The sequence below is a fragment of the Pungitius pungitius genome, chromosome 12 (assembly GCF_949316345.1).
Source record: "Pungitius pungitius chromosome 12, fPunPun2.1, whole genome shotgun sequence".
NCBI classification, from domain to species: domain Eukaryota; kingdom Metazoa; phylum Chordata; class Actinopteri; order Perciformes; family Gasterosteidae; genus Pungitius; species Pungitius pungitius.
The window spans coordinates 5353419-5370218 of NC_084911.1; the positions used below are offsets into that span (position 1 = coordinate 5353419).

At 48.3% G+C, this 16800-nt stretch overlaps 3 protein-coding genes across 3 annotated transcripts; 2 read left to right on the forward strand and 1 right to left on the reverse strand.

The window, feature by feature from the left end:
* Nucleotides 1–1538: 1538 nt before the first annotated feature.
* hrob (homologous recombination factor with OB-fold) lies at nt 1539–7748 on the reverse strand. The gene is made up of 10 exons (XM_037477573.2): nt 7455–7748; nt 7161–7211; nt 5974–6939; nt 5725–5808; nt 4919–5053; nt 3812–3920; nt 3202–3287; nt 2964–3086; nt 2609–2840; nt 1539–2143 (listed from the first exon to the last, which is right to left on the reverse strand). Exons 1-10 carry the CDS (start codon nt 7455–7457, stop codon nt 2085–2087), a joined length of 1848 nt encoding a protein of 615 aa, XP_037333470.2. The 5' UTR covers nt 7458–7748; the 3' UTR covers nt 1539–2084.
* A 315-nt stretch (nt 7749–8063) lies between these two features.
* Nucleotides 8064–11914, forward strand: asb16 (ankyrin repeat and SOCS box containing 16). The gene is made up of 7 exons (XM_037475295.2): nt 8064–8251; nt 9047–9388; nt 9474–9741; nt 9969–10377; nt 10461–10544; nt 11219–11329; nt 11421–11914. The coding sequence occupies exons 2-7, from the start codon at nt 9052–9054 to the stop codon at nt 11604–11606; spliced, it is 1395 nt and encodes a 464-aa protein (XP_037331192.2). The 5' UTR covers nt 8064–8251; nt 9047–9051; the 3' UTR covers nt 11607–11914.
* A 1502-nt stretch (nt 11915–13416) lies between these two features.
* On the forward strand, nt 13417–16187 carry tmub2 (transmembrane and ubiquitin-like domain containing 2). Its single transcript, XM_037476600.2, has 3 exons — nt 13417–13533; nt 14740–15386; nt 15773–16187. The coding sequence occupies exons 2-3, from the start codon at nt 14755–14757 to the stop codon at nt 16146–16148; spliced, it is 1008 nt and encodes a 335-aa protein (XP_037332497.2). The 5' UTR covers nt 13417–13533; nt 14740–14754; the 3' UTR covers nt 16149–16187.
* Nucleotides 16188–16800: the final 613 nt, after the last annotated feature.

Sequence of the window (16800 nt, forward strand, 5' to 3'; positions counted from 1 at the left end):
TCTGGTCAAATTAAGTTTCCCTCCAATTAAGAGTTGTATCATCAGGTCTCTTAACTGGGTGCCCGATGCCTCGTGAACTTGACTAATGATGCCCACTTGGAACGGGTGAAGTTAGAGGGCGACTCTCCTGCAGCGAGAATACAAATGTACAAGGGCGATGTGTATATTTACACACCTGCACTTATTGTTATTCATGCACAAACACATGTAGTAACACACACACACACACACACACGTATGAAAGTGCTTTGTACAACTCTGGTCAGATGCCAACAGGCTTTTGTCTTTGTAGTTTTATAATAGCAGTGCAGTTGACTCTAATCTATTTAATCAAAGGCCAGAATAAGATGAATTTCTCTGTATGCAGTTGTTTCATTTGAAAAATTGTAAAAGCTGTGAGAGGCAATATCCGTATTTCTCAAGAGATAAAAAAAGATTGAAGAGAATAAAGTCATTTTCTGTTAGATATTATTTAATTATCTTGTACACTGGTTACACTGCTGTGAAATATTTACAGAAAATGGGTTTGCAGAAAAAAATGTATGTTCATGTTTTTTTACCCGCTACAGATCCATTTTGAACAGTCTTAAATTTAGCCAATGCCTTTGGTCTAGTCCTTTGACGTAGTAGCTTTGTTTTCAGAGCTGCAAGTCAAAAAGAAAATCAGGATCCACCCGAGGTTCATTTGGGGCTCTGTGTGTCATGTCCTCACTCACCGATCCATACGGTGCACAGCGTGTACACGTGTATACGTAAACATCATAAACTACATATTTAGACAGTGACACATTGCTCCATTTTGATCTGCAGTCAATCGGTGGCTTTGAAGCTCCAGTTATTGATCTTCATTTTACATCCGAGGGAGATCATATCAGTACCTAAATACTGACTATGTTGTCTCGGCTCAAGCCCCGACACAAACAAACTGGGCTTCCCTAATGACAAAAAAACTCCACTTTACCAAATAGAATGCAGGTTAGTGCTTCTTGAAACAATTTAGTGAATTACATTTTTTTTTTTAAATGACTTCTCTTTCAAAGAGTTTCCTGGTTGCAATGGATAATCCACTCATCTGCAGCAGGGAGCAACTCCACTGAGAAGCGTGGATCGTCCACAATAACTAACTAACTGATCAGGTACAAACACATCTGTCTGGACGAGTGCTTAAAACATGTCGAGGTAATTGGGTTGGACTTCTTACTACCCATTAAATCAAATGTAAGCTGAGAGTCAGCTCTTTAACCTGAAAGACGTATAACAAACTTAAACTCAAAATATGTCACCGTCAAAATACGTGCGACTAATTTAAACCACTTCCTCTCTTTTGAACATAAAGCAGGCAGTTTAAGCTGCTGCAGTGTACATCGCATCCGGAGTCACCATAAAGAGCCTGTTAGTCGCTGTTCGACTCCCCCCCCCCCCCCCTGAAGATCAGACTCTCTGCAGGCTGTGCTTGCTACACACGTTTTACACCGGTCAAACAAACACATTCAGTCTGAGAAAAGAAAAGCAAACCCCCCCACCCCCCCCCCCCCCGCCTGAAAAACCCTCAGAGACACCTCTTACCGCCTGGCAAACAAGCCGGGTCAGTGTGCATCGACTCCACTCTGAGGCTCGGTAAAAAACACTCGACTGAAGACGGCGGGCAAGGACGAACGCCAACGGAGGAAAAAAGCCTCCCCTTGCTTCCATTTAGCATGATTAGCAAATCAATGCTGTGCAAATTAGCCATTTATTTCAAGGTTGCTGATGCAAAGTGCCACAACGGGTAAGAAACAAAAGTGTGTATGGGTGTGCGTTGCATCCACAACGCAGACAATCTCGGACCAATTATATTCTTTGTGAAGGTGAAATCAAACAAGAGCTGGTTTTCAGAGCTCTTGTGATTAATTAACGAGCGCCTGTTGCCTTCGAGAGTCTGCTTCTTACGATACATCCGTCATCGGTGGTGCGTGGAAATGACAAAGTTACACTCTGCGGCGTTTACGAACCGGATACGGATAACACAGTTCAGCAGTCGGACAATTGGGATAAAAGAGGAGGGCGACGTCGGGAACGCGACGAGGTAGCGGCTTGGTGTGACGTCAAAGGCTGCAGGTGTCCTCGGGTAACTCTCCCAGCAGGTCATCCAGGTCGTCGTCGTCTGCACAACAACATGACACGATGATGAATTCACATGCAATGGCTGCCCTCGGTTTCCACACAGCACTTTGGCTCACACTATCAAATGGTAGCTAGTGACCGGCAGCTTGCCCACACACACACACGTGAGCTGCTGTGATGTCTTACACCTCTTTGGGGATTTTATAAATACACACATTTTTATTTGATTTGTTTTCCTGCTGCTCTCACAAATTATCAGATGAATAGTTGAGAGTTGGCAGCTGATCTGACCCATTGTGTAATTTATAAATACAAATGTATTCTCTGCCACTTTGCTGACAATCCATTTCATTTTTTACTGACCGATTAATAACAGGAAAAGAAAAGCGGATGAACCCGACTGGAATCATCGGTTAGTTAGTCATTGCTTCCCGTAGTGTTGTTGTGACTAGAACCGGTCTCCCTCTCCCTCTTCGCATGCGTTGCTACACAGTAGGGCCCCCACCTGCATCCCAGCCTGCGCCCCAGTCCCGTGGTGCCGGGTCCCCGGCGGGCTCTCGGGGGCCGGTGCTGGAGCCGGTTATAGTGTCTCTTGAGGCTACCGGGCATTCGCCTCCCTCCGAGCGCCCCCCACCTTCCTGTCCCTCCTCGTCATCCTCCTCGTCAAACACCAGCTGCATGCGAGACACGGTCCCCCGGAGGCCGGCGGAGGGAGGGCCAGCGAGGGACATCGGCTCCTGGACAGCGAAAGTAAAAGAAGGAAAGAAGAACGAGGCTTTACGAAGGGACGGCTGGCAGCTGGACGGATTATTCTGGAAGACAGACTTCCATGTTTGTTGGACTGTGGCGTCCTCGCTCACCAGGACGAGCGGGGGCAGCCGAGCGGAGGACGGGCCGACCCCATCGGGGGCGTAGATCCTCAGCAGGTTGTTGGGGGTCACGTTCAGGTAGTGGTTACGGTGGGAGGGGGAAAACACGCCCACCTGTCCACGGGGCGAAGGACACGAATAGACACGTAGCCCACAGGGTGGGGGGTGGGTGGGGGTTCAGCCCGGTTCATCACCAGCGTTAAAACTTTAATGAAGCCAGGAGTCTCACCTGTTTGAGCAGCAGCACGGCGCCGACTTTCAGCTCGTCCTCCCGGGCCTCGAGGAGACGCCGGTGCACCGTCCCCTGGATCTCCCCTTCAGCCCGGAAACATTAACAGGACAATGGAGCAACGATCGCAAAGTACTCTGCGCTCATCTCTCGCGATACAGGTTAATGGGGGAGAAACATTGAACGGGATTGAAATAAAGAAAAGAATCCATGTTGGAATTAGGCCGGAACACGACACGTGGGAAAGGTGAAGCACCGCCTGCTGGAGTCGACCCTCTCAGCAGGTGGAAGCCCCTTCCCTCCCTCGTGGTGTCACAAGCACTTAAAACCCGTCGCCCGCTGAAGCCAATTGACCACAGTGGAATCACTAATCAGCACTTAAGCCCTCAACAGCCCCCCCCCCCCCACCCACCCACCCATGTCGGTAATCAGCAGCACACCTCGCGTGGCCGCCCTCTAGGGGACACAAGAGGAGGCTTGAGAGGCGGATCAGACGGAAAAAGGGCAAAAGTGTCAAGACGGAGCTGGGAGGGGGGGGGGGAAGTGGCACCGGCCGAGCGGCTCACTGTCGGTGGTTGCATGCTCGCGGGTTGTATGGGGCGTCCACTACCTGTGGGGTCTTTGAACACGGCCCTGGCGTCGGCGTGCGTGTGGACGAGGCTCTTCAGCAGCACGGCCATGTTGGGCACTTTGTTCCTCGCCAGCCGCTTCAGCGCAGCCTGCGAAGACGGGGAGTAATAACACAGCACACCGAGTCCTGACTGATCCCATCCATTCAACACCAAAACCACGGTGACGTGGGGACATTTCGACACAGCTGTTGGTTAATAGTGAGAAAATTGTAGCCATCTTTAGAGTCTGTTCATATTTGCTAAGAAAAGACGCATGAAGCGTTCACTTTCACGTGTGATAGTGAACTCGAGATCATAAAAGGGGATTTTGGTCAGATAACACGAACAATTACAACAGCCTCAGGCTTACTTAATTTTGGACATTTTATAAACTTGATCACCAGGACATTAAGTAAAACAGCTGGATTAAAAATGTTCCTGAAACAATTTAATGTGTTTCTCTGCAAGTTGTGAAAGTCACATCTTTGAGGAAAGTTTTACCGTTCAGATCATTTGATCAAACGTTGGTCAGATTAAGAAAGACGCAGCACTAATCACAGCTACAGATTATTCATTGTGTTAAAGACTAATTCCAAACACCCTGAGGCTAAAACAAAACCTACGGATTATGAACGCGGCATAAATGTTAATCTGATGAATACATTGGATGCAACATGTTATTGTTCATCCATCAGAAGGGGGGGGGCGGGTGCTGTGTGTAAATATGTTTATTCAGTCTAACAGGGATTTTAGGGAATGTCAGCAGCTTAGCTGGAATGAGCTTAGCCGACGTCCTGCCAGCGACCCCGTGCGTCACTACGGAAACGCCACGCCCCAATGCCGCAGTTATACCCAGTTATTCCTCTGAAAACCGGCGCTTTGGAGAGAGCAGAATAAACAGCAGAGACTGCATTAGAGTGATGGATGGTGATCTCTGCTTCAGCTCCTCCATTTGTACCCATTATGCTGATAGACCCCCAACAGCGACACAGCGCCATCACAGAGGATTGAATAGAAATGCACTCTGAACCGGGCTGAGGAAGACTTCTAGTGCTCCTTCATCACTGTGGTTTTACGTCTGTGAGCAACAGAAGCTCTGCAATCACCTTCCGGAGCACCATGACGACGCTGTAAGAGTGCAGGAAGCACGAAGGGTTCCTCTCATCCAATCCCATCTCGGCCTTCATCGCGGCCCAGCCGCCGCCGCTGAACTCCTCTTCATCGGCCTGTGAGCTGGAGGCCTTTGGATACACAGTCACACGGTTTACACACGCCCACACACACACACACACACACACACGCACACGCACACGCACGTCCAGGTGTTTGCTAAACATCATTTGCCTCTCGCGTTCCGGTACGATTACATTGTGTGACGCGGACGCGGTATCGAACGTCCGGCCTGGAAGTCAAAGTGCATCCTGGGAAGTTCAGGAACATAAACCTAATGGAAGCATTGAGTTCTGGTGCTCCGTATTGAACACTGTTCCAGACTTTGTTTGTGTCCTTCACAATTAAAGCCCCAGAAACCTAAGCTGCGACACCTTTTCCAACAGATCTGTTAAAGTAACTCCATAAAACTACGTAAAACACATGAGATGAACCATCTGGTTTTCAAAAGAATCCCTATAAACTACTATGTAGGAATTTCCTACTTAGAAGTAAATTATTAGTCAATTGTAAAAAAGGTATTTTTTCACAAGTTACATATTCAGTTAATTGCTCATTTAAATACTTTTTAGCCTGGAAATTAAAAAAATGAACTTGTTCCATTGGCACCAGAGTTGACATTTGCAAGATTTCCATTTAGGTTGTGAATTCTCAACCTGCCAAGTCAACTGGAGCTCATCTTTCTGCTATTTTAGGACATACATATATAAAAGGTTATACAAAATTAAATAAAATGCTTTACCTGGCTTGACGACCGGGCCACAGCACCATGAGCAGGAGTCTGAGGGGCAGAAACCACAATGTCGTCCAGGTTCTGATCCTGCGGCTGAGAGATAAAAACTAGATTATTACACTGCACCCCAGTGGAAAAACAAACACATGACAGAAAGTCAAACTAGAGTTTAGAGGACAAAACCAGAGCTGCAGCGTTATTTCTGACAAGGTGGGTGTGATTACATGATGATACAAGTGCCAGATGCACGAGGCCGACCTGCTGAGGCAGGAACCCGGCGGGGCCGGGGAAGCGTCTGGTCCTGGGCCTCTGAAGCTCAGAACGAGGCCTCTTCTGAGGGAGCTTGTTGGAGGCCGATACCAACTGGACCAGGCGGTTGGTGAGGACCGTCGTGTGAAGGGGATGAGGACTCAGGGTGGACGAGTTTGCGGGCGCCGGGGAGACGGACTCAAAGAGGCCGCCGCAGCCACGAGGGGAGGCTCCCGGAGTGGCCCACGGCCTCTGGGGCCTGTTTAGGGTCCTGGAGACGGGGCTGGGGGCGGGGCTAGGGGCGGTGAGCCCACGGAACACACTGGGACTGTGTGGTGGGACCGACTGGAGAGCAGGCCGGGGATTTGTGGAACCCGGGAGGGGAGTGGAGGACATCCGAGGAGGCGTGTTATGACTGAACGAGCCGGAAGCCTGGCCCGCCGTGCCGAGGCCTCCCTGGGGGCGAATAGGGCGCGTCTGAATCCCGCCGCGGGTCGGAGGTCGCAGCGCTTTGGACGCAGGTGGAAGAGCGACCGGAGGAGCGGGCAGGATCGGAGCGGGAGGCTGTCCCTCCTGCCGGTCCCACTCGTCCAAGTCCGCCAGGTCGACGTCCCAGTCGTCAAAATCGTCCACAGCGGCGCAGGGCTGTGGGCCCGTGTTGGCGGGATTCTGTCGTAAAGCCGAATTAGGCTGACAGTTACTCAGCGTGCGGGGAAGAGGCTGAGCACAAGAGGAGGAGGAGGGCCGTCTCAACCCCAGTACCGTTTGTCCAGCAGCAGCAGCAGCATGCGACCCGCTCTCCGATGCCGAGCCATGGCGCGGAGCTGCGGGTGCCACTCCGGCGTGCCGGGACGAGTCTTGCGGCGGCTGTCCATGGGACACGGAGGAAGGCCGCAGTGAGCAGGATGAGCCGGCAGATGCCACATCGGCTGGTCCAGACGATGAGCGGACACCCCAGTCCGTCCCGAGCAGGTCCTGGGATACACACACACACACACACCTTCAATAGATTGTTGATGTCAACAAAAAAAGGGAAATATTTTAAATGGCACACACTACTTCCACGAGTGTCATCTAAGATGCATAGTTTGGTGAAAAGATAAATTATAAAACACACACACACACAAAAACACACACACACATCAGTCCACACTGACGGTTAAGTAAAATCAGGTGTTTTTTCTGCTGGGATTCACCTCGTCATCGAAGTCCTCGCCGATGCTGAACAGGCCACTTAATTTGCAGGTCTGTAACAGAGGAAACAACACGTTGGTAACAACACACCCTAGGACAACACGTTGGTAACAACACACCGATTGACCGGCTCGACACAAAGCACGAGCAGCAACAGACCTCCAGGTGCCATTCACCAGATGCAATCTAATAAACAAGTCGCGGGGTGAGATGACACCTGTGTGCGTTAAAGATCGCGTTAGCATACGCTAGCTGAGTTAGCTAAACATTGATTAGAGTAAGTTAGGTTCACTTACCATCGCGGTCGTGAGACAGTATCGCGACGAAAGTGCTGTTTGATCGGTCTGCACCCCGAACTTACAAAGACTTTGAATGCCATTCAGTAACGTGTATATATAACGTGTTGTTTTATTCCCATGACTTTAACTTTGCAAGCAAACGGTGCCTGGCATCAAGCGAGTTGAGAAAAAAGAATCCTGCGCTCGTCTGTGCCGCGCCGCCACGTTCAAACGCAACGTAATGACGTAGGAGGCTTTTTACAAAGATTGTTGAAGCAAAGCGAGATGATTAACTCCCCGAAGAAAGTATTCAGTTTGTTTTTTGCCTTTATAACTCAGGGGAATAGCTACGTATTACCAATATACTGTATACGCACCATTTTTCATATATATATTAGTTAATGCCATGCAAACCAAACAATGTAACATACAGCTAAATGTTTTTTTTAATTGTATTGTAATTATTGGGCAAAAAGTATTTAATTTAAATCGGCTGATATCATGTACTGTAACAACTGCAAAGGGGAAAGTGGTTATTCCTTTAACGTTTGAACTGTTACGAGTGGTCAAACATCTCTCTTGGTTCTTTGATAAAATGACGGATGATTGGATAAAGGATGCCCCCTAACGACCATTTGGTGTAGTACAAGTATCAGCTTGCATTCTGATCTATTAATAACCAATGCTAAAGTAGTTAAGTACCAAACGTGTGACTTGTGTCCATGAAGGAACCTTTGATTTTGACGTGTGATATTTACATCAAAGAGAACTGATGATTTACAGTACTCTGTGACTCCCACCTTATCCAGTGAAGGGTGAGTAGATCATGTGGGCTGACATTTTCTCTTGACACTAACTACCCGCTGCGTTTGCTTAACGCTGTTTGACGTTTGTGCTGGAAATGGCATAAAACGATTTGTCAAAAGTTAAGTCAACACCTCGCGCATGGTGACGAAAGCCCAACAGAGGCTTCTTGAGTCAGCTGAAGAAAGCCAAACTCACCTCCAAGCTCCTGGTCAACTTTTACAGGAGCAGCGTATAGTCAATTCTTTGCTACAGCGCCACCATGTGGTACACGAGCTGCACGACACAGCCCAGAGGATCACAGGGACCAAAGCTGCAGACTCTGGACACTGTGTGAATGCAACATCAGCAAGGACCCAACCCACCCCAGGTCACAGTGTGTTCGTCCCTCTGCCATTGGGGAACATGTTCAGACCTATACAGACACGCACAAACGGACTGAGGAACAGCTTCTTCTCCAGAGCATTAGCCTCTATCACCGACCCCCCTCTCCTCCCCCCCTCCCCCCGCCCCCACATACACACACACGCCACTGCAGCTATACAACCCGGCTGCTGAAATGAAACACTTGACACTTTCAACTCGGTTTGCACTAACAAAACAACATTTCAACTTATTTTTATCTTAACTATTACACTTCAGTAATGTTTTTATTCATCTTGTGTATTTTTAAAATGTTTATCTTGTACAGTGTTTATTGTTTGTCTGACTTAGGCCTACCAAACGAAATTTCTACTAACTACTAACATTGTATAACCACAATGACAACAAAAAACCTTTAACTCTGTGACGGGGCCCCCCTCAAGGTGCCATGTCAAAGGACACATTTCCTTTCACTCCCACCTCCCTGCGCTCCCTGAGACTGGAGCGGGAGCTTCAGGATTGGGAAGATGCCCGGCGAGCGTTGGCTCACAGGAGAGCAATGACCAGGGCCCCGCTGCCCCGGGCCCCCAGGCCTCCTCCCAGGCAGCAGCGGCTCCAGCAGGTGCGGGCCCCTCCCCCCCAGGCCCGTTGCAGAGACACGGCCGTCCACAACACCTTCATGTGCGGGGACATGAAAGGAGTGTACGCGGTGCTGAAGGACCCCGCCATGGTCAACGCCTTGATGGAGACGGCGCAGGAGGAGATGACGTGGGCCCCGGAGATGGGTACGAGCTCGAGGTCCTCGCACCATCTCACGCGACACGCTCCTAGGATCCTTTCCCCCCCCCCCCCCCCCCTTTCTGTCCGCAGGCATGTGGACACTGAGCTCCAGGGTGAAGCAGACCTCGGCGCTGCGCCTGGCGGCCTGCAGAGGATGCGCCGGGGCCGTGGAGGAGCTGCTGTTTCGCGGGGCGGAGGTGAACGCCGACCCCGGAGGAAGGACGGCCCTCCACGACGCCTGCGCGGGCGCCCACGACGCCTGCGTCCAGCTGCTGCTTTCTCACGGGGCCGACCCCCGAGTGGTGGCCGCGGACGGCAGCGCCCCTCTTCACCTCTGCACCTCCGCCCAGTCGCTCCAGTGAGTGACGGAGGCGCTGACCCCTAACCACTCGGGCTGCTTATTGATATCGGTCGTCTCTATTGGGGCCATTGGGAAAACTGAAATTGAGTTTCACAATAGTCTTCCTTAAAAATGTTAATCTTTTGAAAGTCATTTCCCCCCAAAAAACCTTATTTGAAATCTAAAAATCTAAAAAAAAGAAAGCCAAATTGATGTTTTTCCAGCCGTGTGCCTTTTTGCTCCAGGTGTGCCGGGTTGCTGATCGGCGGAGGCGCCGACGTCAGCGCGAAGACGAGGGAGTCGAGGCTCACACCTCTGCACGTGGCGGCCCGCCGCGGCCTGGAGGAGCACGTGCAGCTCTTCCTCGCCCACGGAGCAGACGTGTTGGCCACAAATCAAGAGGGGGAGACCCCTCTGAACGCCGCGTGCGCCGCCGCCGAGAGGCCCTCCGAGGCCGGCCGCTACCTGCGCGTGGTTCAGAAGCTGCTGAGCGCGGGAGCCGACCCCAGAACGGCGGGCAGGAAGCGGCACACCCCTCTGCACAACGCCTGTGCAAACTGCTGCCCCCGGATTGTGGACGTCCTGCTGCAGCATGGGGCCGAGGCACATGTCGCCAACTGTGCGGGATACACGCCGATGGACTGTCTGATACAGGTAGCAAAGGTGGGACGTTTACAATCGGGTTGTTTTTAAGATCGGGCAGCGGGTGTGACTCTTTTCCCTTTTGCTTATTTGAGGTGGTTGAAGATTATCCCGGCCAGCAACCGGAGGCAATAGCACGGTCACTTCTGAACCATGGAGCTGAGCCGGTTTCACCAAAGGTTAAAAACAAGCACACTTTCCCCTGACAGCCATCTGAACCTGACCAATTACCTTTGCGTATTTCTTAAATTTGCCATAAACTAACCCCCTAACAACAACAACAACAACAACAGAGAGGGAGACGCTAATTGACCCGAGAGCTGCACGCTGTCAGCACGCAGTTACAAATTCACAATGTGAGATAAAAACTCCTTTAAACTGAAAACACAAACTGAAGGAACTAATCAAAAGAAGAGTTAGACTAATCAACTGAGCCAATCACCAACCCAATATTTGTAGAATAGAAATGAAAAAACCCCCAAAACATTGCAATTGATTAAACTATTTTGGTATTATAGCAAACAACGTTCAACGGGGAAAGAGGAGGCAGACACAACAATAAAAAGGCCAGGTCTCATATTCAATTTGGAGATATCTTAAAGTCTAAAAAATCTTTTTAAAACTGTTTCAAACAATGGAACACTGAATCCATTGCTATGAAAACGTGAAGGTCCATTATGCCAGCTAAACAGAAAACTTCTATGTGAATATTACAAAACATCTGACCAATACACAAATGCAAAGATAAATAATTGAGAAAGATAAAGGTTTAACCCCTGAAATCCATCCTCCTCTAATTGATAATCCTTTCCCCTACTTGGCTGGTTTGAGTTTCGATCCTTCCTGTCTCCAGATGTTGAAGCTGTGCGCCCTCTCTCCTGCCACCCTGGAGGTGATGCTGAACTCGTACACGTCCATCCCTGCCTGCGAGTGGATGGACTCTCTCCCCGCCGAGCTCCACCAGGTGAACGCAGGTGTTTGAGTCACGTGCCACCTCTCTTGGTTCAGCATCCAGAGGTCTGTGAGTGTTTCCGTTTGTGCCCGCGCCGCCTCAGGAGCACCGGCCTTTCTTCGACTTGGTGCGCCAGCGGAGCGCACAGCCTCGCTCTCTGCAGCACCTCTGTCGCTGCGCCGTACGCCTGCGCCTGGGAGGCCGATGTGTCCCGGCGGTCCGTGACCTCGACATCCCCGGGTCCACGAGGGATTACCTGCTGCTGAGAAACGACGGGACTCTCCTGTGACGTCACACTATGGGAAGACTGGAAATAAATAATTTCACTGGATCTTTTGGAAAATATCAATTAATACAACTTGAGCACCGGTTTGATTATGATTAATTGACTATAAGTTGATTTTTATTATTTGCATTGGTTAACCCTAATTTCAGCAACATTGCATACAAACTTAATTACTGCATTGAAAAGCGGACAAAAATAACCACAAGACATTATTCATATCGTATTTGGAATACAGGATCTGCACAAATGGATTACTTTATGGGGAAAATGCTACAACAATTAGTGCAACTATCACATAAAGAGATCAGTGCAATTAAATATATGCTACTTTAGTTATTTAAAAGAGAATATTGTACTTTTTGCTGCTCACTGTATTTATTTCACAGCAAAATACCAAATTTTTAAATATAAAAACAAATGTTGTATAATGTTTAGATTAAATAAAATAGTAGTAAGTTAAATTAAATTGCTTCATGAATTATGCATAGACATTAAGAATCATTGAATTGGATAGTAAACACTTTTGTTGTCCTTAATAGGCAATGGTATAAGTATTCTGATACCTAAGGAAAAGGTCTAATATTAGATTGTGAAAATGCACTTTCACAAGTTAAATCCCTGAACTGAGATGCTACTTAATTGAAAGTAAGATAATCAAGAAAAGGTAAAGTAAAACCATTCACACCTGTTGACCTGTCACAGTTATATTACTTGTGTATTAATGTAAAACCACAATTTCATTTTTATAGTTCCACACTTTGCAGGTGGATGAGACGCAAATGTTTTCTCTATTAAGTCTAATATGATCATTTCTCTATAAATAGATGGTTTGGTTTGTAAGAATTCAGCAAATCGTGAGACATGATTGCACAATTAACCGGAGCACCGAAAGTGACAACAAAACCCTCTTAAAGAATAAAAATGGCCTTGCCTAAATCTGTTAAATAAATGTAGGCTGTTTTATTTTTGGGATGGTTTTGCGTTTGAGAAAATACGTCCCTCCAGTGTTGCCGTAGAGGATACAGGGTGATTGAGGTCTGTATGCGGTCATTTAATGTGTCATGAGGGCACCATCCACGAAACGCTTACATGGGTGGTTCTTGTGAACCGACTTCGGACCGTGACGACGTGAGTGAGAAGAAAACGCAAAACAAGCTGTCCTGCTAACGATGTATTGTGCACGTATCGTTTCCCCTCTCGGCCACCGTACGCTCGTTACTAAGCAACACGGAACGCGTGAACTTGGGATACAACTTGAGACTTGCTGAGTGCACGGCGAGGATGTGGCGGCACAGAGCATGTGTAGGAAAACCCGGAGGGTAGACACACAACAAGAGGAAAACTCATGATGAAACCTAAAATGAGGCGAAGAAAAAGACTGTTGAATGAAAAGTATACTTGGTAAACAGGTGACTGTACATGCACATTTCATGTAGTCTTGATTTGGGTGTTTACAATGGTCATTTACCTTTACAATTTTAAATGTAGTTCTTCAAGTAAATTATAGCAAAACGTAGTCAACTTTAATTAAACTATATTTCCCAACCACAAATTGTGGCTAAGGAAATTGCTGAGTGGCTAGTAACTTTGGAAGACCACTGTCAAGCCCTGAGCGGAAGTATAAAGTGGCATTAAGTAATTCCAATTCGTCGTTTTACAGTTGTCGCTCAGATTTAAATGTGACAACGTCTCCAAGTTTACTGCAGAGCCAATATTCCCAAAACCATAGTATTATATTATCTGCATAGCTATTGTATGACGGGGAGAAGCAACAGGCGGGACCCGTCTCCAAAACAAGCGCTCCCCGTTGCCCGGCCATGACGTCACGCCGTCTCGTCGACTGTGTGTTTATTATGTGTTTTTTCGGCAGTAGCTGCTAGCTAGCATTGACCCTCGTCTTCAAACATGCTGTGATTTATTTAGCTGGCAGGTAAGGGTCGTTTGATATCGATGCAACAACAACACGTTTACACGACATCCCTATTCCGTTTTAAAAGCATTGCGACAAAAACAAAACCGTTCGACGGGAGTCGCAAACAGCCGAAGGTCGTTTTTATGAGCTAGCATGGCATGCTAGCTGTTGAGCTAACTTAGCTCGCAAACTAGCAACCTCATCTACAGCAGACCAAGTGAGCAGAACAGACGAGTAGGTGACATAAAGGCGCGTCGCTCCGTCGAAGTGTCGAATCGTGTGACTGGCGTGTCTTAAGGCGTCTTAAGAAGTCTTAAGACACGTCTTCTAACAGCTGGCTGTGTTTGGACATTTCTCCAGAGCCCCGACATACAGCTGTTGAGCAGCCCTGGTGTCGCGGCTCTAACGTTACGTTACGAGTGACTTTCATCCTTAGATACAGTAGGAGCACTTTGACACATGGCGGTGCCTCGTTAGAGGATTAGACACCCGCCAGCCCTGCACTCGTGTGCGTGTAAGTCAACGAAGCAGTGGTGTTATCTGGTGCTTTAATGGCAAGAAGAGTGATGGGCGTCTTGGTCAAAGAAGCTTTGTCTGTATGCGGAGGGACTCAATTCAGCAAACTCGAATGTGATGCAAGGTCGGAGGGTTTTTTCTGATACATTTTGTAATCAGTTATTTGCATTTTCTTCCAAAAACAGGAACTAAGGTGTTCACAATTACAAATACAATTCATTTATATTTTGGTAAACTATATATCTTGTTGGTTGAATAAAATAGGTCGTTGTGTTGGGTCGTTCTTTTAAAGAGTTCGTAGATGCAAATGAAAACATAATTAGTTGTAGCCATGTTATAATATGGAGATGCATTAAATTGAATTGGAAACATCGAAAAAATGGTCAAATACAACTATGGTGACCCTTTAATGTTCCTGGGATATTGGTGGGTGAAAATATGAATGCGTTCATTGTATAAAGTAATTGAAATCATTTTACAAATACATTACAGGAGAAATGTATAGAGAGGTAATAATACCTCAAACCCATAAATTCCAATAAAATAAATGGTTATATTGTTATGTTCCTGTCTTATGAGAGTGGTATGAGTTGAATTCGATTTGAATAACCTTTATTGTGTTTAGTTTTGCTCACATTTTAAACCTCTTGGAGGCCAATCCGTGATTCAGCGCTTTCGAGACAAACCTGTATCGCGCCTCTCCTTCAGGTTTGGAGGAGCGGGATGGCAGTGTGTGCACTGACCATGCTGGATGGGATGGAGGACGAGGCGACGGCGGCCGGCGGCGTGCTGCTCCTGGTCCTGGCTCTCGTCTTCGCTTGGCTCTCGACTCACGTGGCCGACCGGGGGGACCACATACTGGGCACCATCCTCACCGTGGGCGCGCACGCCTCCCTGATCGGACTCGGGGGCCACGACGGCTACAGCGGAGGGTCGCCCGCCGCAGACAGCCCGGAGCAGCAGGCCGCCCCGCCTTCTCAGGAGAACAAGCCCGATGACGGCGAGCCGGGCGCCGAGAGGGGAGAGGGGGAGGCGCCCGGGGAGGCAAACGAGGGTGTTCGGACCGATCTCCTGCTGGACATACAGAGAAAACAGCCACAGGTTGGAAGATTGCATACTTCAGATGACGAGGAGGTGGAGGAGGAGGAGGAGGAGGATGATGAAGAGGAGGAGGAGGATGATGATGACGAGGAGCTGGGGGTGGAAGATAAAAAGATTATAAAGCATATCCCTGTGTTGTCCGGCATCATCTCGCCCACCACCGACCACTCCATCTCTGTCCGTCTGAAGTTTTTAAACGACACGGAGGAGGTAGCGGTTGTAGAGCCACAGGATACAGTGGGAGTACTGAAAAGGTAAAACAACCCCAAACATCCACCCGAAGACCTCAAGCACAAGTTGTTCAAGCAATACCTTGATCTTTGTGGAAATAGGCCTGTTAACTTTTGCCAGACAGTTTGATGAGACGATAAGTCGTCCTTGAGACCTTAGGAAGTCTGAGAAATAGTCAAGCACATATCCTCTTTACAATTAACATAACAAGACACCACGTGTTAAATAGTGAGCTTAAAAGTTGCAGAGTATAGAAAACAACATCTGCCTACTTTTTTTTTAGCTGGGCTAGTTGCCCCCTTGCTTCCATTCTTCATGCTATGCTAAACTAAGCTAACCTACAGACACCAACCCTGTAACATGCATCCTACCTGACTGTCTTCTCTTTGTTGTCCCTCTCGTTCCCCAGTAAGTACTTCTCAGGCCGGGAGCATCGAATCAAACTCATCTACCAAGGCCAGTTGCTGCAGGATCCCAAGAAGACGCTCCTCTCCCTGAACATCACACAGAACAGCGTGATCCACTGCCACATCTCGCAGGCCCTGCACGAGAGCACGGCAGAGGAAGGGGCTCAGCCCGGCGCCGGGGTCTCGGGGGGGTTCAGGGCGGCCGGCGTGGCCATCAGCACCAGCAGCCTGGTGGTGCCGGTGTTCGTGGTGATACTGGCCGTGGTGTGGTACTTCCGCATCAACTACCGGCAGTTCTTCACCGCCCCGGCGACCATCTCCCTCGTGGGGGTCACTGTGTTCTTCAGCTTTCTGATATTCGGGATGCACAGCCGCTGAGAAGGCAGAGAGCACACGCGCCACCCCCCCTCCCCCCCAGCCTAAATTGTGCCACCTGGGGAGACCGACTAACTGGAAAGGGGCTCTGGGCGGATGCCACAGCCGATTGGATGTATGAGCCCGAACTCAACGGTTTGTTGAGTTAGTAATAATCTCAAATAGGTCAAGTTAGTTAAGCTGATATCAAACGACACTTTGGCTCCTCTCGGAACCCAGCGGTAAACAGGACGCTCAAACACTCGGCTGCACCTTTTATTGTCGCAAAAGATTCATGATCTTTTTGGTTATGTTTGTTTTTTTAAAACTATAATTAATTTTATAGATGCCAGAATCTGAAATATTTTGGAACCCCTCACTGTTGTGCGGTGTGTTAAAGTACCATTATTTTGTGTATATGAATGACTCAAGCGAATATGGACTTTACAGCGGCCTCGTCGCCAAGCTGGACAATTTCAAAAGCTGTTGCTATATAGAAATAGGCTAATTTAAATAATCACTAGACATGAAAATAGGCCATTTGAGAATATATTGTAAATACGTTGTGTATTTTCTGTAAATAAATTGAATCGGATGAACCGGCATCTGGCACTTAAAGATTTGGAAGGGGAACCCCCTCCTGGTTATGCTGGACTGCTCCGGCTTCAGTGATCTC

What these genes read in the sequence shown, in the direction of transcription:
- tmub2 (XM_037476600.2), top strand. Translation starts at nt 14,755, where the DNA reads ATGGCAGTGTGTGCACTGACCATGCTGGATGGGATGGAGGACGAGGCG. An exon ending in ACAGTGGGAGTACTGAAAAG is followed by an intron (nt 15,387 to 15,772) that starts GTAAAACAACCC and finishes CTCGTTCCCCAG; the next exon opens with TAAGTACTTCTCAGGCCGGG.
- asb16 (XM_037475295.2), top strand. Translation starts at nt 9,052, where the DNA reads ATGTCAAAGGACACATTTCCTTTCACTCCCACCTCCCTGCGCTCCCTG. An exon ending in ACCTCCGCCCAGTCGCTCCA is followed by an intron (nt 9,742 to 9,968) that starts GTGAGTGACGGA and finishes TTTTTGCTCCAG; the next exon opens with GTGTGCCGGGTTGCTGATCG. An exon ending in TCCCCGCCGAGCTCCACCAG is followed by an intron (nt 11,330 to 11,420) that starts GTGAACGCAGGT and finishes GCGCCGCCTCAG; the next exon opens with GAGCACCGGCCTTTCTTCGA.
- hrob (XM_037477573.2), bottom strand. An exon ending in GCGAGGACTTCGATGACGAG is followed by an intron (nt 6,940 to 7,160) that starts GTGAATCCCAGC and finishes TGTGTATCCCAG; the next exon opens with GACCTGCTCGGGACGGACTG. An exon ending in GGGCGCAGGCTGGGATGCAG is followed by an intron (nt 2,144 to 2,608) that starts GTGGGGGCCCTA and finishes GTTGTTGTGCAG; the next exon opens with ACGACGACGACCTGGATGAC.